Here is a 22,818-nt window from a genome sequence, read left to right as displayed (position 1 = left end):
TTATAATTAATATAAGTGTCTGTGTGTTTGTTTGGGGCTGAACACCTGTGGGACTGGGTGGGACTGAAACTGGTGTCTACAGAATGTTTTTGTTCTGTTCATGGTCATAAACCTTTGGAGGCACACAGGAGGTGTACAACAAACACCTATTGGATGTTTAACGAATACAAAGATAAATGATGTGTCTTTAAAGGGCAGGAAGCATTTTTCACACAATCACTGGAACCTCATGTGACTTTTGTGAACTTTCCCTCAAACTCCTGATTTGTTTATTGCTTCCAGGTCTGTATAAGTTTCTGATTGCATGCCTGGTCATGCTTCCAGGTCTGTATAAGTTTCTGATTGCATGCCTGGTCATCAGTGTCAATGAGCTATTATTTCCATCAAGTTACAGCCTTCATTTAAGTTTGAAATTATATTGGCACAAAGCTGCCCAAACTTGTTCTTAATTTCTGTAAGGCAGCACCGTGACATTCAAAACATGGCTTATGCACTCTCTGTTGTGTCTTTTTGTATTGATTATTGGTGATGCTCGGCATTGCCTTTTGTAAAACTCTGCTGGTCTTTTACACATCGCCCAAGTTAGAGTCTGAAGGGTCTGAGTCCTCTGCGCACTTTTCCTGTTCTCCTCTCACTGGATGGGCATTGGGGTGGGGCTGAGGGTAGCGGGTGGGATGGGGTTTTACCTCCCTGATTCCTTAAAGTTACGTAAGGTCATTTGACTAATGGTTAAAGACATATACCCCTTTTAGATGGAACTAGAATTGTCTTTTCAGTAAACACAGGCTGGGTCAATTAGATATTTATATGGATAAAATAAACCAAGATTCATATAACACCATTTATAAACATGTCCAGATGGATGACAGGTATAAATGTAAAAGATCTTGGACAGGCAGTTCAAAAAAAAAAACAAACAAAAAACAGGGCAACAACAAAACCAAACAAAACCCTTTAAAGAGAAATGAAACACGATAGTGGAAAAACGGGTGTTGTGGCACACGACTGTTAATTTTAGTACTTGTGAAGATGAGGTAGGAGAATTGCTGTGAGTTCAAGACCAGTCTAGGTTAAAGAATGAGACACTAGCTCGGTGGTGGTGCACGCCCTTAATCCCAGCACTTGGGAGGCAGAGACAGGCGGATCTCTGTGAGATCAAGGCCTGCCTGGTCAACAAAGTGAATGAATTCCAGGGCAGCCAGGGTGAAACCCTGTTTTGATCACACACGCACACACAAAAGCAAGACACTATTTCACAGATACATACATATACCCCACACAAGACCAAACAACACACCAAGTGGGAGATCTATACTGCACACATCTGAAACTGACTACACATGTAAGATGTATGAAATATTCCTTAAAAAAATATGAAGAGCCGAGGACATAGCTGGGTCCCTCATGTGGCCAATGCTCAAGAGAAGTGGCCAGGAGTGGCAGGGTGACGCCTGCCTTAATTCCAGCACCCTGCAGACTGAGCCTGGCAGGTGAAAGAGGTCAAGGCTGGCCTGGGCTACAGACAGACAACCCCCCAAGGCATTCAAACAACTACAGAACACCTATGAGGGTCTCAATCCCTTGGATCAAAACATATTTAAATTATTCTGCGGTGCCCTCCCTAGCTTCTCTGAAAACCGTGGGACAGGAGTGGGGGTGGATTCCGGCCGCGGCACAGGTCTCGCGAAACTTACACGCGTGCCCGCCCGAGGGCAGCCCTGTGCAGGGCACCACAGCCCAACTGCCCAGGCCAACGGTCGGCGGCTGCCCCGGAGTCCGGCGCTCCCGACATGAGCTCCCTCGGAGGGCCGACTGAGGCCGGGGACGGCAGCGTGGCGCCGGGGCCTGCAGGTGAGCCCGCAGCAGCGGCGGAGCCTCCCCAGGACCGAGCCAGCGGCGATGCTGGGCCAGGCGTCGCGGTCGGCAGCGATGGGCTGGGGCAGGAGGCGACCTCGCCGCCGCCCGAAGGCCTGGAAGTCGCCCCGGACAAGGGCCTCCCGCCAAAGCGGCCTGCCCCCGACGGCGTGGCCAAGACAAAGGCCAGGGTCCAGAAGGCCGACCGGAGTGCAGATGAGGATGCGGAGGCCGGGCCGCGCCTCCCGAATGTGGCTCTGCAGATGAGGTCCCTGGAGGCCATCCAGCTGGATCTGAACACGGTGAATGCCCAGGCCGACCGCGCCCTCCAGCAGCTGCAGCACAAGTATGGGCAGCTCCGGCAGTACTATCTGGAGCGCAGGAACTACGTGATCCAGAGCATCCCCGGCTTCTGGGTCACGGCCCTTCGCAACCACCCGCAGCTGTTCGAGATGATTACAGGCCGAGATGCGGAAATGCTAAGATTCATAACCAACCTGGAGGTGAAGGAGTCCAGGCTCTCTAGGTCAAGTTGTCGGTTCAAGTTCTTCTTCCGAAGAAACCCCTTCTTTAGAAACACTCTGATTGTCAAGGACTACGAGGTCAGACCCACTGGCCAAGTGGTATCGCTCTCCACTCCAATCATCTGGCGCCCAGGCCATGAACCGCAGCCCTTCATTTATGGGAACCAGGAGGTCACGTGTAGTTTCTTCACCTGGCTCTCAGACCACAGCCATCCAGAGCGTGACAGGATTGCCCAGATTATCAAAGAGGACCTCTGGCCAAACCCACTCCAGTATTACCCCTTCCACATAGGAGCTCCTAGAGCCAGACGTCACCAGATCAGAGAGCCTGTGGAGATTCCTAGACCCTTTGGTTTCCAGTCTGGTTAGCCATTGCCCACGTGAGTCCTCTAGGACTTATCTGCTGGACTAGTGACTGAGCAACAGAAACGGGTATGCCTCTGCGTCGACATTTCTGTACCCTCCCTCTTCTAAACTTTTCAGCCGCAAGACTGAAACTTCCACGATTCTGTTGTCTCATCTCCACACCCTCTTTATGCTCTTTGCCTTTGTTGTATCACATGATGCCTAGTTCACCCGCTCGAAGCCAAGTAAGTGACGCCGTACATTTCACCTTCTTCATCTGCACCATTTGGACACACATTGTTTTCCAGGGCCATTGGTCTACCACCTAGATGACTGGAAAGCTGCTTTACCCTTCTCTGCATTGGTCAGTATACACATACTGCCGTGAACATCTGCTGAAGAGAGCATAGTAACGGACCCTTTGGTCTGTGCAGCTTTCATGGTTCCAGGCTGTTGCCTGCTACAGAATCTTCCCCACTTGAGTTGCCGCCAGTGGATGAACAAACACCAGACCACTGACCACAATCAGCTACTGTTTTCTGTTGTCTGGTAAACAAGGATCTCCAGAACTGGTAATGGAGCAAGACTTTCTACCAGAGTATGATCCTTTCCGCCTTGGGGGGGGGGCACTTTTCCCCCTTTTCTACCCTCACCGCCACCACCCATCCTCATCACCCAGAAACCCTGTTGATGGTAAAATAAGTGGCTGGGTGAAAAAGTAAACCTTACTCTCAAGGAACAAACTTTCTTAATCCCAACCAGTGAATTGATACAAAAGCTAGGCACTTTTATTTGCCTCCCTTCCTCAACCTGAAAATAAATGTTGCAAGGGTGGTGGTGATATAATAAATCTTCAATCTCTGTGTCTCTTCTGACTCTTTAAAGAAATTGGTGGCCCCAAAGCATCTGTGAAAAGTGGGCCCTTTAGTGTAACTTTCAGCTCCCATTTCCAGAGGCAGAGAGGCATGTGGACGTGGTGCCTCAATACTGCACCCTCTACTTTCTTTCCAACACCTTGTCCCCCTCCCCCCCACCCTTTAACAATGCCACCTGTGAACCAGAGACCAGAGGTGAAGCAGGAGTAAGGTAGACTGATGGATAGCTTGTGACAAGGAAGTTTTTACTGTTAGGGCGATAGGAAGAGAAATACATTTCCTGGGGTTGGGAGAGTAGCTAAACCACAAGAACACTAGCATCTGGGCCTTGTGTTCTAGCCCTAGCACCAAAAAGAAAGAGATGTTTCTCAGGGCTGAGATGGGAAAATAACGGTGGTTGGAGTACTAAATGTGCTACCTAGAGAAGGGTTCTCTGAAGGACAACGTGTCATTCATTGGGGTTTTCTGGTTTCATCTGGTAAGGGATTAAAACTATCACAAGTAGTAAACTTTTCTTATCTGTTTCTATTTACTAGGAAGAAAAGTATGCAGATTTTCTTTTTCTTTTAGTTGGGAACATTTAGGGAAAAATCATTTCTGTGTATTATAAAGATGTGAATATCCATAACAGTTTTCATTGTTTTGATTCCTGTTAAAATTATATCCTTAATTTTATCCTTAATTTTATCTATTTATTCTTAAAATTATCCTTAATTTTAATAGCATGATTTGTCAGACCTTGGAAAATTGGATTTTGCCATTTTCATGGAAAAATAATTTATAAAATGTTTGTGGCTCTAACTGTCTTATTTGATAATTTGTCTTGTAAAGTTTCCTTCCTAAACACATGTAAAGTGAAGTGTACCATTGCCATGCTTGCCATTCCTTCGTGACGATAAAAGAACGGCATTCCTAAAAACAAAACAAAAACAACTCATTCAGGGCTCACTTGAGAGTAGTCTAATACAAATTCTTTAGAAAGTTGGGTGCCTCTGCACATACACACACACACACACACACACACAACTTCTAATTCTGGGAACATATGCATTCCAACCCTGAGTTCGATTCCTGGAACCTTCATGGTTTCCAGAGAAAACCAGTTCCTACAAGTTGTCCTCCGACTTCTGCACCCACAATGGCACACCTTGGTCACCCCCTTTCCAACAACACAATATTTTTTATGTGTATGGATGTTTTATCTGCATGTATGTCTATGTAACACATACATGCAGGACCCTTGGAAGCCAGAAAATTGTGTTTGATTCCCTGGGACTGGAGTTATAGTGAGGTGCCATGTAGGTGCTGGGAATTGAAAAAGCAGCCAGGGCTCATACCTGCTGAGCCATCTCTCCAGGCCCAAATCACACAATTTTAATAACTAATACCTGGAATGACTCCAGTGTCCATCAATAAGAGAAAAATTGTGTCTATGGGTTAAACACGTGGTATAAACACATATGAATCTAGAAACCATAGGACACTGAGTGTCATGCTCTGTCACTCTGCCTTATTCCTTTGGGACCAAATCTCTTACTCTGCTAGTAGCTAGACTGGCAGCCAGCAAGCCTCAACATTTCTCCTGTCTCTGCCCACTTCCCCACCATGATCACTACTAAAAGCAATGAAGGGTTTGGGTTTAATTTACAATCTAACAAGTTAGTCTGCTGGTTAGTGGATTCTGGGTAAAAGGAACTTAGTACATACCATCGATGTTTTACCAGTTTCTGAAAATAATTACAAGGTAACATGAAAACCAAGTGACAACTGCACACAGGGTTGTGTTATAAAGAATTCTGAGTTTAAGGAACATTAATTTTTTAATTTTTTTATTTTAAGTGCATTGGTATTTTGCCTGTGTGATGGTGTCAGACCTCTGGAATTGGATTTACAGCAAGTTGTAAGCTGCCATGTGGGTGCTGGGAATTGAACCCAGGTCCTCTGGAAGAGGACCACTTAGCCATCTCTCTAACCCCACATGAATTCTTTTATAATGGGCAGTAAACATGGTTGCCCTTTGAAGAAAGATATTTTACTGACAATAAGTAAAACTGTCTTTTGTTCCATAGGACACCATCTGTTTTCAAGTCTTTTAGAAAATGTGTTCTTTGCTCTAAAGCCATCTCTTGCAATTGCTTATAAGCATCTGAATCCCCCGAACACTGGCGCTCAGTGCCTCTGCTCACAAGATGTGTGGAAAAGTGGAAGGCACGTGGAGAATCATCTCGGAGTTTATCTGTGGGGTGGAGAGACATTGGGGTGTCACAGATTCTGAAGAGCTGGTGATGTCTGGCATCTTGATGTAGGTACTGAACACAATTATGTCTGTGAAACTTTGGCATTTTTCTGTGTGTATAATTGAGTAAGGAAAGAAGGCTAAAAGAACCTATTTTCCAGAACCTATATGCCAGAAAATGTCCAACTTAAAACCATGTTTCAGAACTCTTTGAGTAGGCCAATAATCCATAGATGAGAATTCAAGTAAGATCATATACTGTACCACATTTAAATGGCTAAATCAACTTTGAAAGAATTTAAACTGTTCTCTTTTCTAGACATGGACCATTAATTTTTTTTAGCATTTAACATGTTCTGCTCACTTAGCTGCAGATGGTTCACTAGTAATGTGGTAATGGTTCATTTTAGAGCACAGTTCTTCTGGTGAACAAACTATAAAATCCACACATGGCTAAGTTCTGCTCATCGAAGGTAATTTATGCAGAAAATTTATCCTATCATATTCTTTTAAGAAGATTGTTTTTAATTATGTGCACTTGTGTGTGGGGGGACAGTGGTGGGAGCATGTACACTTGGCTTCTAGTATCCATGAAAACCAGCAGATGTCCCTGGGGCTGGAGTTACAGCTGGCTGTGAACTACCCAGTGACGATGCCAGCAATCAGACTGGGTCCTCTGCAAAAGCACCAAACACTCTTAACTAAGGAACCATTTCTAAAATACCTTTTTAGAGAAGCTTTGTATTCCAAGTTCAGGCCCCCTCTTTGAGATAGGATTGTTACACTCAATATTAGGAGCTAAAAACAATTTAGCACATACAATGGGACTTTGGTGTCAACAGCAACAGAATCTGTGGCACTTTATTAATAATCACTTTATTTGACGTTTTGAGCACAACCTTCTGTGTCTCTATGCAGCAAGGTATCTGAGAGCTAATAAGGATATAATCTATGCTAGATAGTCTTTGCTGTTCATGCACCAACTATGTAGGTCAGGCTGGCCCCAAATGTACAGAGATCTGCCTTCCTCTGCTTTCCAAGTGCTGGGATTAAAACCACGTGCCACAATGCCTTGCTTGCATAAAGGTTTTTTAAAAAACTTTAATTACTGCCTTTGAAAGACAGACATTACTAACTTTTTGTAACATTTATTACCAGTTGCCCGCACACATAATATCCATATCTCCCAATGGCAAAATCTTCTGGTGGCTCTTGGTAGCTAGAAGATAAGAGATGGTGCCTACTTTAACTTATATAAAAGGTCAAGGTGTGGTCTGTTTTCCTGCATTGGCCTGATAGGAAAGGAGGAGAGATTTCACATTTAGCATCATGCTAATCTGGACCAGGAACAACAGAAAGTGCCCTGAGCTACAAATCAGGGCCCTGCCACACAGTAGACACTCACTTGAGTAAAACATTTAATCCCAAAAGACATGGAACACAAGTTCTTGTACTCAGGATTTAACCATCCTAAATCTCTGCTAGCTCTATGGCCTCCTCTTGCCTTCCTATGCACTGTTGGCATGTGACATGGCCACAGCAGAGTTTATCCCACCTTCTCTCCAGGTAAGAACCCTGGAGCTGACCCTCTGATGGTGTCTCCAGCGTTGTTCTCTCTCATTGCATATTTATTTTTGCCCTCGATATCTCTGTGCATGACTGGAAATATTCCGACTATCCTTCCTGAAGCTTCTCCCTCTCTCTCTGTCTCTCCATCATTTACACCATTGGTAGTGATTCGATACATTTTGTTCAGATTTTCAGGTCAAGGCAATAAATAATCCCTGCAACTGCAACCAAGCTCTTCCCAAGGCTGTTCCCAGAATCCATTCCCATTGAACTTAGTGCTCCTCCAGCAACCTGCCTGTGTACCTTGGCTCGTAGGTTTTCCTCATCTGTGGCTCTCCTCCATAGCTTAGGAATCCATGCGAGAAAATGCAGTACTGTTCCCTACATTTGTAGCATGTGTTCCATATAAATTTATACTGGAGCTCATTCTTTGTATGCACCCAACTTTTCATTCTTTAAGAGCCAACATTATAATTTAGTTATCTTTCCTACACAATTCTTACCCTCCTCCCTCAGTCTAGCCCAGAGGACAAGCAGCTAACAACATGAGAAATACATAGTACCCGAAGCATTGAGTACAGCGGGACCACATCAGGAGGGGTCTTCCACATCTCAGAATCTGGGGTGTCAAAGGGTGGCTCTCAAGTCACAGCCTACACCGAACTACACCTTGAGCTACTTCAAAGAAAGGGGCTGCCTCCTCCTCTTTCCCTCTCTTTCTCCTCATCCTCTCTTCTCTTTCTTGAAACAAGGCCTTGCTATGTAACCCTGCTAGCTTTGAATTTGTGATGATCCTCCTGTGATGTGGGAGTGATTTCTTTTTAATCTGTTGCTTTCATTGGTTAATTAATAAAGAAACTGCCTAGGCCCATTTGATAAGCCAACCCTTGGGTGGGTGGAGTAAACAGAACAGAATGCTGGGAGAAAGAAAGCTGAGTCAGTGAGTCGTGATGGTTCTCCCACTCCAGACAGATGCAGGTTAAGATCTTTCTTGGCAAGTGCACCTCATGGTGCTACATAGATTATTAGAAATGGGTTAAGAGGCTGAAACTGATGGGCCAGGCAGTGTTTAAAAGAATACAGTTTCTGTGTAATTATTTCAGGTAAAGCTAGCCTTGCGGGCGGCCGGGTGCTGGGAACGTAGGCCACCGCTCATAATACAACAGAGTGGCACCCAGACGTGATGGGCTAAATCCACTTAAAAACTTAAGAGAGCTTAATTTTAAACAGAGAAAAAAAACAGAGTTTAATGCAGAGTTTTGCTCTCTGTTGGTGGCGTGCTGCAGAGAGATTTCCTGATTCGGCATCAGCAGCAGAAAAAAACGCTGCGTCATTTTAAAGCGCGGCTTCTTGGGGCTGTGCTGCCAGCGTAAACTCTGACTTTAAAGCATTTCAATGGATTTTATGGGACTGGATGTTTGTGTTCCCACTTGGGATCAGAAGGAGAGTGTTCTGAGACCGTGCTGATAGCTCAGCGCTCCCTGCTTGCACCTGGGCAGACGGCAGAATCAGGCTTAGGCAGGCAGAAGAGCATGGCGGATTCCTGCCGCCTTACAGAGACGTGTTTTCAGACTGTGCAGTGCTCTGCGTGTCAGATTTAGTTGTAACGTGGATAAAAATAGTTTCTGTGCTGCACGCTCAGTCTCAGAATTAAACTGCTGAGTGCGGCTCCAATGTGGACTTGCTGTGTTCCTGGAACTGTGTGCAGCACAGGGGCACCAAATAGATCTGAGGCAGGAGCAGCTGCTCCATGCTGAACTGTGCTGGTCGGAACTACCGTAATTACTGTAATATCAGCAGTTAAGGTTTCGACTGGGCAGGACACAGACGGTACTGTATTACCTGTACATGGTGCAACTGAAGTTTTTAAGAACTGCTCAACATTTTAAGAAATACTCCTAGATAGTAAAAAAATGTTACAGATTCACAATAAAACAGATTCAGACATAAAAGACCACACTGTTGGATGAATATACATAGGCTTGAGAGAGAGAAGAAAAAGAATATAGAGAATAAAGTTAATGGTTTAAAAAAAAAGTTAAAGTCTTTAAAGAGACAGAGTACAGATAGTTATAGATTAAGAGAAATAAAGTAAAAATAAGCCATGTAAAAATGGAAAATTCACAGAGAGTCTGGATTCTTTGTATAATATTGTGTTTTCTTTAAATTTTTTGACTGTGAAGGAGCTAAGTACAGAGAGACATTTCATTATATGGGCTGCCAAGTGAAACCAGAACAGATATCATGAGGGTATGATTTCAAAATTTGGGTCTAAGGATATGATGCTTTGGAGAGGGTCTTTTTTTGTTTTCACAGAGGACCAGACCCTGTGGATTGATTCTATTCCAATTTGGTATGCTAGGCCACGACCTCCCGAAAAGTTGCTGTGAATACCCCCCAAAAATTACTTCACTCAACTGCCAACTGAGATAAACCTGGCACACAGGTTACACCCTAAATGATCTGATTAACAGCACCCCCATTCAGCAGGAAGCAGTTTGGAGAGAAAAAACTGCGCCCATGTTCCCAAATATTGTTTATAAATGCTCTCTTACATTTAAAGGGGGAAATGATATAGGTATGAGTAATTTGCATTGGTATGGATTTTAAGGTCAATTTTGTTATATGTATATGTATTTCTTAATCTTGATTAAGGTATTGTGATTGTGTAGTTCATTTAAAAATGTACTGTATAATTAAGAAATATAGGTTGTTGATGGATAATCATAAATAATAGTCAAGTTTGTAGTCATGTTACTTAGATTTTCTAGATATATAGAGATATATTTCAGATAGGCATTCTTGATATCTCCTAAAGGCTGCAGAATATGGCATTTAAAATATTTCAATAACTTAGGACTTTACATGACAATGAGACATGTCTGCTCCTGGCGGCACCAAGCTACTTCAAGAGGAAGATGGGCATCGAAGAGGATCCTTATGGAGTTTGATAGCCATTTGGGCAAGAAACTGTTCTAGCCTGGACTGATGCATAAACTGGGCACAAAGAACCCACAGAGAGAGGACTGCTGAACTTGCCTAAAGGTGAGATGGTCTTTTGGGGTTCCTGATTCATAAAAGAGTCTGCAAGACATTCTGCAGGACACAACAGATAGTGACTGAACTGTCTTTGAATTTTCCTGCTTCGTGGAAATGTCTGCTGGATACTATGGGCCTGTAGGCCGAAGGTGGATGCCCCAACGGTACAGAGGATCTTTGGGTGACTGTACAGGCACCGAGATGTCTCTGTCATTTCTAGAGTTTGAAGTTTCTTATTTCTTGTTTACTTAGGTAATATTATATATCCTTCTGGAGTCTTTGATGGAGTTGAAGAATGGATAGATAATTATAGTTTTCCTTAGTTATGATAAAAGATAAAATAGATATAAATATTCTAACTGTAATTCTTGCTTGATAACTGTTTTGTTATATGTAATTTTACTATGTTATAATGAAAGCCTTCTTTTTTGTTTAAACAGAAAAAGGGGAAATGATGTGGGAGTGATTTCTTTCTAATATGTTGCTTTCATTGGTTAATTAATAAAGAAACTGCCTAGGCCCATTTGATAGGCCAACCCTTGGGTGGGTGGAGTAAACAGAACAGAATGCTGGGAGAAAGAAAGCTGAGTCAGTGAGTCGTGATAGTTCTCCCACTCCAGACAGATGCAGGTTAAGATCTTTCTTGGTAAGTACACCTCGTGGTGCTACATAGATTATTAGAAATGGGTTAAGAGGCTGAAACTAATGGGCCAGGCAGTGTTTAAAAGAATACAGTTTCTGTGTAATTATTTCAGGTAAAGCTAGCCTTGCGGGCGGCCGGGTGCTGGGAACGTAGCCCGCCGCTCATAATACAACACTCCTACCTCAGGCACCCACAGGTTAGGCTTATAGGCATGTGCCCCATGCTCACTCAGCTTTATCTTTTTATCTACACATCCCTAAAACATGGTGCTGTGTAGTGTATAGTACAAAATACACACTCAAAATAATATGTAATAAATACTTTATAACTCCCGTAGAATAGGAAGCCTGTTAGTCTTGATGTCCCATTTCTTGTGAGATCAACAGATATTAATCGGCTGATGAAAGTTAATCAAAAAGTTAACAACATACCTTTAGCCCTTAAGGATTTAGAGAAACACTAATTGACATGACTTCTAAAATAATTCCTTAGGAAGCAGAGCCAGCATGGAGAACACTGTTAAATTCTAAGTTCAAGGAGGCTCTGCAGATAAATAATTGCATTACAATTAGAGGCCCAAATTGAGTCAAGCTTCAGCTGAATCTCTGAAGTGACACATGAATAAAATAAAGGAGACCAATAGGCTTTCTTAAGCTCATAACAATCACCTAGAATAGTATCAACACTTTTTGAGTCTTCTGCAAGGCACTGTGCTGAAGACTTCATGTGTGTTATTTTCTTGGTTCTCATGCAATCTCATGAGGTAATATGGACTCCAGTTTGCAGATAAGCAAAGATACCCAGCTCACACATAACTTGAGTCTGGTCACCCAGCCTGGACGTGGAAAACTCCAATTCTGACCCAAGTCTATCTGACCCCAGAGTGTAACAGCTACATATGGACAGAGATGCTGCCTTTTGTTTTGTAGTAGAAAATTAATAAAAATAATAATTGGTTTAGATTTTCCCAAGTTGCCTTAGTTTCCTATTAATTGCCTTAGTTACTTTTCAATTTTGAAAAAAACAACATGACCAAGGCAACTTATAAAAGAAAGCCAATATGGGGCCTATGTTTGAGTTTAGAGGGTTAGCATTCATGACCGTCATGGTGGGGAGTATGACAGTAGGCAGGCAGACATGGAGAGCTAACTGGGAACCTCCTCCAACACACATCCTCCAACACGGCCACCTCCTAATCCTTTCCAAATAGTTCCCTTCCTCTAACTAGGACCAAGCAGTCAAACATACAAATCTTTGGAGGCCATTATTCTTAACATGAATGATTTAATAATTTTTATATTCTGTAGTAATGAAGTTGAGGCAGTGGGTTACTGTAAAATCAGAAGTCAGGACCAGCCATATATAATCATTACTTTTGGTTTGGAGATAGCTGCTGTTGGTTTGGTTTTATAGGGTTTCACTATGTATTCTTGGCTGGCCAGGGACTGATGACCTTCAGCAAGGACTGGGATCATACACAATGTCACCTATTTTCTAAAATAAAAGATTAAATATTACAACATATTGTAATCAGTTTTCTTCTTGATGTCTGGATGCTATGCACAAACAAATGTTAGCCACAGCAGCACTTAGCACACATACACTGCTCACTGAAACCGCTTCGCTAAAGCGACCGTCAGAGCTTAAGCAGGCTTTATGGCAGTCAGTGGCTCACTTGAGACTTCTGCTTTTGTTCTGGATAAACCAACAGCATTTAGAAGACAGTGCACTTTGTCCAGGAAAAATGAATAGCACAGAAGTACTTTGGGTGGGAAAGGGATTATGTCACTGTCTAGAAATCTTTGGGAGACTCGGCTCCTCAGCAATGGCAGGCTGAGGATGAAGAATATACACACTCAAAGAGTCCAAGTGATATTAAACAATGCAATTAATAATAGAATCTATTTAGATGGACTTTGTAGGCAGAATTAAGAGGAATGAGGATATACTCGAAATTACACCGAGTCTAGGACTGTTGAAGCTGCATTTCACAGAAGTGTGAATGCCACTTAATTAGGTGAATGCGGTATGTGGCCAAAGTCTAGCGATATCAGGACTGAGTGTGTATTCTAGCCTCTAAGGAGCATCAGACCAGGGAAGTTTCCAAAACCTGGGGAGATTGTGACTTCAGCAGACTGTGAAAGCTTGTTCAGCAGAAGCTGTGGTTTATAGTCAAAGGAAACAGTATGGTCACCCCTGCAGGGGATTAGAGTGGTAGCCAGGATAGTAGACGCTCTAACTTCTGGTTAGTAATAGAAGTAAATGGCCATTTCCCTTCTGGTTCCTTGAATCATTTTAAGCAATCAGAAGTCAGGAACTGGGAGCCTGACTGGCAAAGCCTGCTTCCTTGGTCACAGAGCAGAGACAGGAAATAGTGGGTCTACCTGGTAAGTAGGAGTCTTTCTTTAGTATTAGGCATGTTCCCTGAGAGAGTCAGCACCAGTATGAGATCTTGGAAAATCACTGTGTGATCTTTAAAAGTGCCAAGATCTTTAGTTGTGTTCTTTCAGCTTCCTGCAACAGCCACTCATTGGAAAGTCCAATGAATGCATGAAGTTGGACTGTGTGGCTCCTTCCCTCATCAGAATGCAATATAACAACAGTAGCTGGAAAGAAGGGAACTTTAACTCTTAGGCCCCAGCTGCACAGTCTTTATTTAGTCTACTTACAATAGTTTAAGTGTGGAAACAATCCCAATTTAGTATATGATTCAACTTAAATTTTTCAAATTTATATTAGTGTGATAGTGGTATTGTGCATGTTAGCTTTTATTATCAGCTTGGCATAAGCTAGAGTCATCTGGAAGAGTTTTATTGAAGGAGTCCATAGCCCATGCTAGCTGGAGGCATGTCTGTGGGGCATTGTCTTGACGACTGATGCACTAAGAGGGCTCACAGTGGGTGACCACGGGTCCTGCTCTGGGATCCTGTTTAATTCCCTGTCTTGCCTTCCCTCAGTGGGAGACTGTGACCTGTAAGTGTAAGCCGAAGATAACCAGTTGTTATCTGAGCATTTTATCATAGCAATAGAAACCAAGCTAGAACAAACACAGCAGAAACCACACTTGAAATTGGAGTTTTTTTCACTATGTGGAATTTGACTTCCGCCCTTCTTAGAAGTCACACTGCCAAGTGTCATTCACCTGTGTCACCGTCCCTCCCTCCAATGTTCCAGGCGTTCTGGGCCTTCTTTACTCCTGGCTCAAGCCTTGAATCACACTTTCCCTCTTTCCAGAATGTGTTCTTTAATCCTCAGCTCTGTCTTTGGAACATCCTTTCCTGATCAAGTTTCTCTAGTACCATCCAGTATTTTGTTTTTCATCCCTCATGGTAACATTTAATTCTCTATGAAGTCAAATCTGTTGATTAATGTGTTTTGTGTACCTTAGTTAACCAGCTTGCCTTTTAGGCGGTAAAACCCTTCAATGCCTAGAAATGTGTCATGTTCTTGGCCCCATTTCTATGCCTTGGCACATTCTTCTGGGAATTTATAGGACAGCTGGTGCTGGGCTTCCTGAGAAGAGGGTGCAGCAGCCTCAGGTCCCCAAGGAGTCCTCAAGATGATCCACAGCCTCTTCAGCCTCAGAAGTAGTCACTCAGCTACCCTAAGATAGGACAGAGGACCAGAATGCTATCTGAATCTTTTCTATGCCAGACCATCCTCTCCTCAGATAGTGTTGTGAGCAGAAATGTCAAAGAACTCACCAACATTACCATACTACCGTATGAGATATTCAACACTTGATAGGGAACTTTCCCATCTAATGGTAGTGGAAATATGCTAAAGTATATTTAAGGCAGGCAGGCTAAGTGCTGACATTTGGCAAATGAGATACACTCAACACACTTCCAATCTAATGGTACTTCTAGCTGGTGAGAGTTTCGCTTGCTATTTAGAAATTAGTGAAATGGTGGGCAGAGAACAATCTTTGGAGGTACTTTTATGGGTTGCATGAAAACAGTTTTTATAGGACATCTGTCATAGTAGAATGAACAAGCAATTAATAGTGTTGAATTTATAAAAATCGTTTAGAAGTACCAAAGTTTAGAAAAGGAAATATAACTATTATAATTTAAGTTTCATATGGAAAGCTTAAGGTATTTGGCTAAAAATGTACTATGAACATTTAGTAAGGTAGCCAGATACATAGTTACTGTGCAAACATCAGTAAACTTCAGGTGTATAAAACAGCGAGCTAGAAGATGAAGCGGGGAAGACTCTATGGCAGCAAGAAAAGGTGGAATCTCTGAGAAAACACTTAAGATGTGTGCTACATTTATAAATACTTCAAAAGCACTCCTGAAAGGCATGAAGACATTCAACATCATAAAGCTCTCAGTCTTTCCTAAGATAACCTGGATATTTACTGTAATCACCATAAGAATACTAAATAATGAGGAAAGGTGGGAGTCAAATTTTAAAAAACCTAAAGTATACATTAAAAATAAGACAATAATTTCAAACAATGTTCCTCAAAAAAATAAGGGAAAGGGATATTCCTAACACTCAATATAAAATACTAAACGTAAAAAATAATTAAAACAAGAGTAGACACATGAATGAATAGAATAATAGGACAGCGAATCTAAAACTAGACCCATGTGTACAGAATCTGACATTTGAAAAGCATAGCATCACACCTCAGATCTCTAGAGCAAACTTTTCTTGAGAAAACCAGGGATGTTTTACAAAGCATGCTCTATTTATGCCATTGATCTACCCTAAACAAAGCAGAAAGACTTAAAGTTAAAGGTTGAAAATAATAAAAATGCTATAAGGAAACAAGGGAGGGCAGGCCCAGCTGCAGGCCAGCAAGTGGAAGACCTGCAGGCAGGCTACAGCCCCCCCCCCCACTGTACCTTGTAACCTCAAAGACCCACCCTGCTGCCCAAACCCACTGATCCATCATTCTCCCCTTGGTCAGCCAACCATCCACCACAACATCAGCAGCCCCTATAGGCACAAGCACCACCTACACATCTGTAAAACAGATGGAAGGAAAGGCACAGGCACAAACCACACCAGTAGGAAGAACAGACTCTTAGGCACAAAATAAGGCTCATACCAGCCAGAAGAACTGGACGATATGATGTATTTACACACCCAAACCCCCATAAACCTCAGCTGAGACAACCCTACTGGACCTGATGACCAGCCAATCACCAGAACCCTTGGCTATTCAGGCCAAAAGACAATAAAGGAAACAGATAATAATGGAACAAAAGACCCATCCAATAAAGATATCACAAGAATCAACAACTGTACCTATAATTATCTCAAACCCAGATGGTTAAACACCAGTGTAAGAATACAGTCAACAACATAAAGGGTAGTATGGTACCACTAGAACCCAGTGATCCTACAACAGCAAGACCTTAACATCCCAACGGAGATGAAGCAAAAGAAAATGACCTTAAAAATAACTTAATGAATATGATAGAGACAATGAAAAATTCCCTTAAAGAAATTGAGGAAAAGACAAACAAACAAATTGGAAGAAATCAACAAATACGTTAGAGAACCAAGAAAGCCAAGGGAAAAAATCAACAAGTGAAGGAAACAGTTCAAGACTTGAAAATTGAAATAGAAGCAATAAAGAAAACACAAACTGAGGGGATTCCAGAAATTGAAACTCTGGGTAAGTGAACAGGAACTACAGAGGCAAACACCACCAACAGAATGCAAGAGATGGAAGAGAGACTCTCAGGCACTGAGATATAATAGAGGAAATATAGATACCAGTCAAAGAAAATGTTAAATCCAACAAATTCTTAACATAAAACATCCAGAAAATCTGGGACACCATGAAAAGACCAAACCTAAGAATAATAGGAGTAGAAGAAGGAGAATTCTAGCTCAAAGGCACAGAAAGTATATTCAACAAAACCATAGAAGAAAACTTTCCCAACCTAAAGAAGGATAATCCTATAAAGGTACAAGAAGTTTATAGAACACCAAATAGACAGGGCCAAAAAAAATCCCCTCATCATATAATAATCAAAACAGTAAGCATACATAATAAAGAAAGAACACTAAGAGCTGCAAAGGAAAAAAGACAAGTAATATGTAAAGGCAGGCCTATCAAAATTACACCTGATTTCTCAATGGAGACTCTAAAAACCAGAAAGTCCTGGATAGATGTTTTGCAGACACTAAGAGACAATGTATGTCAGCTCAGACTACTACACAGCAAAGCTTTCAATCACCGTAGATGAAGAAAACAGACATTCCATGACAAAACCAGATTTAGGCAGTACCTATCCATGACATACAGTCATACAGAAAGTACTAGAAGGAAAAATCCTACTTAAGGAAGTCAGCTACAATTTCATATGGAAAAACAAAAGGTTGCAAATTAGTAATCCAGGGACTAATTGAAGAAGGAAGCTGCCTTCAGATTGTTCCATGTGTATTTGAACCAAACCATCAAAATTATATGTGTGTCCTGACAAATACCATCTTGTTTTCCATTTTAGTTGAAGAAACCGAGAACTATAATGACAGCAAAGCACATGAGTGGACCAGTATGTCAGCCCCACCTGTGACGGACACAGTCTTTCAGGACTCCTAAACCCTGGAAGAACAATCTACTTACTACACCTGGTTTGATTTTTTCTATTTTTTGTATGCATGCATATGGGGTGTGTGCATATTTTATGGGCATGTGTATGTGTGTAGCAGTGCGCACCTGAGTGGAGGCCAAAGCAGGACGTCAGGTGTCCACTTCTAACATTCTCTGTCACTGAGCCTGGACGTCAGGTGTCCACTTCTAACATTCTCTGTCACTGAGCCTGGACGTCAGGTGTCCACTTCTAACATTCTCTGTCACTGAGCCTGGAGTTAGGCTGGCAGCCAGCAAGCCCCAGCAATCCTCCTGTCTCCATGCCACCTCCACCAGGACTGGGGTCACAAGTGTGCACAACTATGCCCAACTTTTTACATGGGTCCTGAGAGATTTGAACTCAGGTCCTTATGATTGTGTAGCAAGTGCTCTTGTTCATCAAGCCATTTCCTCAGCCTGTTTTCATCCTTTTTGCTGCTGTGTAGAAAATGAAACTGTAACTTACTCTTCTGTAAAAATGATATCTAGAATGATGGGCATGGGCTTGACGACATTAACCGAAATATTATGAGCACAGCAATCTGCCCTTTTCCATGCATACAACAATTTTGCACATTTATTGTGCACATGGTAAGTGCACAGCTCATTTCTTTTCCTGTACCCTGTGAAGTGATTTCATACTCTTAATTGAAACATATTTGATGAAAAGATTTGGTACTGGTTTATCCTTTAAAACTAAAACTTTGATTACTCAAAAGATGAGTGTGGGGGCTACAAAGATGGTTCAGTGGTTAAAGCACGCACTGGTCTTGCAGAGAACCTGAATTTGGTGGCTCGCAATCAGCTGTAGCCTCAGCTTCAGGGGCTCTGGCACCCCTGATCTCCAAAGTTGCCCACATTCACATGCATGGATCCAGACATCTACACACAACTTTTTGAAAATGTCAATCTTTTTTTTTTTTTAAAGATTGTGACTACTATGCTCATGAAATACAAGGAGGAAAAAGAGGAAAAAAAATCACAGAACTACTAATGCTCCTGTTCACTGCTGATGTTAGAGGAACAACATGGTAGCCAAGACCTTACGGCAGTCTGAGACAGTCTGAGAGGGCCCAGAGTGCTGTGACTCTTCCTCAGGGGATCATTTTTCACATGTGCTTCCTGAGCACCCAAGTACAAATGCCAACGCATTTTATTAGTAGAGGATTTACCTTTAAGGTCAACGTTTCCTTAAATAAGGCAGTAATTTTAGAACAGTCTGAGAACACACCACATTAGAAGATTGTTAATTCCATGGAAGTCTGGATGTGGTTCAGCTGGCATCTACTATAGTTTGTCAACATATGCCTAAATTAGATATTAATTCATTTATAATTGAATTGGCTTGGTTAAAATGCTTTTTCATTACTTCTCAATCACAAGCATTTAGGAGGTGGGCAGTGTCAGAGGACAATTTGCAGGTCTCGTTTCTCCTTCCACCACGTGGGGCCTGGGGATTGAACTCAGGCGGTCAGGGCTGGCAGCAAGTGCAATCTGGTATTCCTTCTCAAAAGCTGAAACAGGTTCCTCAGGCAGTGTCACTGACACTTGCTCTCCATTTAGCCAAAAAAAGAATGGAAAACAAAACGAACCCTCCACAAATAAGGACTTCTATATTAAAATGAAGAAAAAAGAAAATGGACAAAATTCTTTACCCAAACAAGAACAGATGTGTTCACTTGGCCTAAGCACCTGCACAAACGCCTAGAGGAACATGAAGTATCAGGAAGCTCCCATATCGAAGATAAAGTGACCCTATTTTGCAGTTTAAGCCACCGAAGCTGGAGTGGGGGGTAAGGGGGTAGGGAGAATTAATGCACTGTTAGGTAACAGAAGCCCCAGCGTTTCTAACCTCGTTGTCACTGTTGCTGTCTATCTCCTGGAATGTCATTCACACCAGCCAGTGGATTCCCAAATGTATCCCTGTGCAGCCGGGAATTCTAACCCATCGCATGTGTGATGAAGTAGGGATGGGTTTGTTCCGAAGAACAGTAACAATGGAAGAACTCAGTGTTGGGAAATGAGAACCAACAGCCTGGGCAGATAATGAGGGCAGTCTCAGAGTGGCTGGCGAGCGAGTTCTTCAGAGCACGAGAGTCTGGCGTGCTGCTCTTGGGAGACAATTTCCTGAGCCTCTTCTTGCCAAGGTGGCTAACTACACTTGTGGATGGGTCCCTAGGTCCTCTCTTCTCACTTGGGCGAATGTGACGTCATTTCATTTCTAAAATGCAGCGCTAAGATCACAGGGACAACCCTCCCAAGCCACACCCTGCCCTGTGAGGACGCTCATTCCACTTCCCTTCATCTACTCACGACAAAACTCCAGGTCCTTGGACCACCTGAGTCACACTTTTCTTCTAGGGATTACTCTAATTTTTAAATGATTTACATACATGCAATTTTTGTCCTAAATATTTTAGATTTAGGAATTTTTAAAAAGTACTTCTCAGGAGAAATTAAAAATAAATTCACCAAAACATGGCACTTAGAAATACATATATACCAATTCTTCTTTATTCTATTATGAAAATAGCACTTTGGCTTTTTGATTGACTTGCCCATGCCACCATGGGTGGTAAAGTAAGAGTTATATATATTAGTTTGGTTGTGGTGATGTCCTGTCCTTTATAGCATTGGTGGCTTAGACAGCCACCTCTTAGCCATTATAAGCTCAGTATTTGTAGCAGGGAAACACAGCACACCCTTGGACATACTCCACTAACTCACATCAGACTCCAACAATCCAGTTTCAGAGGTGGAAAGTGGGGGTTGCGCGTGTGGGTAGATGGTCTTCTCCTAACATTTCTAGGAAGTGTTTGTCATGAGATTTATTCTAGACTAGAAGATAAGTGGGTGGCGGTGGGCAAGGCCTGCGGTTGATGACTTCATCAGCTCCGTTTCTGTTTTTAAACAGCGCGTTTGTTTGAAGCTGGATAAAAGAACAAGACAGAGACCATTCTTGTTCTCTTTTAAGCAGCCGAGAGTCACAGTGTGGCGTCCCTTCTTTCAAGTAGGATCCCTTTGAGACATTCCTGAAAAAGCTGCATAACCCATGAAGATCAGCAAGGCAGCTGACCTCTGGAAACCCCACAGAGGACCAAGAGCACCACGGAGGTGAGGTCAGGAACATTCTCGGCAGATGTTTGTCAGGAAGCTTTGCTAGCAGATTCCCTCCGAGGAGGAATGTCGCAATGTCGTGTATAGATCTAGGCACTAGAGGCGAATTTATAATTTCAGAAAGGGAATTTACAAAGATATTTTTGGAGATCAGAGAGGGTTTTCTTTTTGCCCATAATAAATGACAAAGTCATATGAGTCCCTAAATACATACACACAGATAACAGCCCCATAAGCCACAAAAGAAATAGGCCAGATGGTAAGAACCCAGGTACTGTTATTTTAGCTTTTGTACTTTAGGTACTCACAATATTCTAACAAAATTGTTTAACATATTTAATGTGCAAACAGAGTTAGAGAAGCCAAAGGAAAATGGAAGGATATGTTTAAAGTTGTTAATACACACACACGTGCTCCAAATTTCCAACCTGTGAACTTACCCCTTAGAAGAAGAATGGGGGAGTATTTTCATGTTATGTAGAGAAGTTTTATCAACATTATATTCTAAGGAGAATACTCCACTCCCAAGTTGAAGCAGCTAAGACACACGAAGGAATAAAGAACAGTGAAAAGGCCATATGTGGATAACTGAGTTTGATGAGTATTATAATTTCTATAATTTTAGGAGATTTTAAGTATATATAAATATTAGATGAAAATATGTCAGTATCATATAAGGCTTTTTTGTATAGCAGACAAAGGTGACAATAAGGGAAAACATAATTAGAAATAGGCATATTTAAAAATTATAAACACTGAGTTCTGAGCCAGCAAGAAAACTTAGCAGATGAGGGTATTTGCCATGAAAGCCTGATGAGGTTCAATCTCTAGACGCCATGGGAGGAGAGAATCTCTAGTCGCCATGGAAGGAGAGAATCTCTAGATGCCATGGGAGGAGAGAATCTCTAGACACCACCATGGGAGGAGAGAATCTCTAGACACCACCATGGGAGGAGAGAATCTCTAGATGCCACCATGGGAGAAGATAATCTCTAGACACCACCATGGGAGGAGAGAATCTCTAGAAGCCACCATGGGAGGAGAGAATCTCTAGAAGCCACCATGGGAGGAGAAAATCTCTAGACACCACCATGGGAGGAGAGAATCTCTAGACGCCACCATGGGAGGAGAGAATCTCTAGACGCCATGGAAGGAGAGAATCTCTAGACGCCATGGGAGGAGAGAATCTCTAGACGCCACCATGGGAGGAGAGAATCTCTAGATGCCATGGGAGGAGAGAATCTCTAGACGCCATGGGAGGAGAGAATCTCTAGACGCCACCGTGGGAGGAGAGAATCTCTAGACGCCACCGTGGGAGGAGAGAATCTCTAGACGCCATGGGAGGAGAGAATCTCTAGACGCCACCGTGGGAGGAGAGAATCTCTAGACGCCATGGGAGGAGAGAATCTCTAGACGCCACCGTGGGAGGAGAGAATCTCTAGACGCCATGGGAGGAGAGAATCTCTAGACGCCATGGGAGGAGAGAATCTCTAGACGCCATGGGAGGAGAGAATCTCTAGACGCCACCGTGGGAGGAGAGAATCTCTAGATGCCATGGGAGGAGAGAATCTCTAGACACCATGGGAGGAGAGAATCTCTAGACACCATGGGAGGAGAGAATCTCTAGACGCCACTGTGGGAGGAGAGAATCTCTAGATGCCATAGGAGGAGAGAACAGGCTCCATAGCTGTTCTCTGACCACATGTGTGCTTCAGCACAGGAATGCCCACATTCATGCACATATCATACTCACTTGAGCTTCTGCACAACCCCCACATGCTAATAATAAATAAAATTAAATTTAAAAAGTTGATGTCAATAGTAAACAATAATAATTCCACATTTTAATGTACCTAATAACATGATCTAAAGTTACCTATTAAATGATATTGATGAAAGAGAACAGAAGTAAACATCGTTGTGAGAACCTGGAACATAGTATCTTTCAGGTATATCAGACAAAATGGTTTATAGGGTGAATAAGATTTGGACATGTGACCCAATAGTCATATGTT

The 22,818-nt window shown here is 42.5% G+C and overlaps 2 protein-coding genes and 1 pseudogene across 2 annotated transcripts in view; 2 read left to right on the top strand and 1 right to left on the bottom strand.

Moving 5' to 3' along the window:
* Acyp2 (acylphosphatase 2) overlaps positions 1 to 22,818 on the bottom strand; it is a 186,294-nt gene that overhangs the window by 32,545 nt on the left and 130,931 nt on the right. The gene's annotated exons all lie outside the window — the stretch shown is intronic.
* Positions 1,791 to 2,747, top strand: Tspyl6 (TSPY like 6). Its single transcript, XM_075943773.1, has one exon. It carries the CDS (start codon positions 1,791 to 1,793, stop codon positions 2,745 to 2,747), a length of 957 nt encoding a protein of 318 aa, XP_075799888.1.
* The window catches only part of LOC142832941 (astrocytic phosphoprotein PEA-15 pseudogene), a 36,129-nt pseudogene continuing 16,123 nt past the window's right edge, over positions 2,813 to 22,818 (top strand).

This window comes from Microtus pennsylvanicus, chromosome 12, assembly GCF_037038515.1.
Source record: "Microtus pennsylvanicus isolate mMicPen1 chromosome 12, mMicPen1.hap1, whole genome shotgun sequence".
Classification (NCBI taxonomy): Eukaryota; Metazoa; Chordata; class Mammalia; order Rodentia; family Cricetidae; genus Microtus; species Microtus pennsylvanicus.
Note: the sequence above shows the minus strand (reverse complement) of the source record. Positions and strands in the feature narration are given on the sequence as shown.

What these genes read in the sequence shown, in the direction of transcription:
- Tspyl6 (XM_075943773.1), top strand. Translation starts at nt 1,791, where the DNA reads ATGAGCTCCCTCGGAGGGCCGACTGAGGCCGGGGACGGCAGCGTGGCG.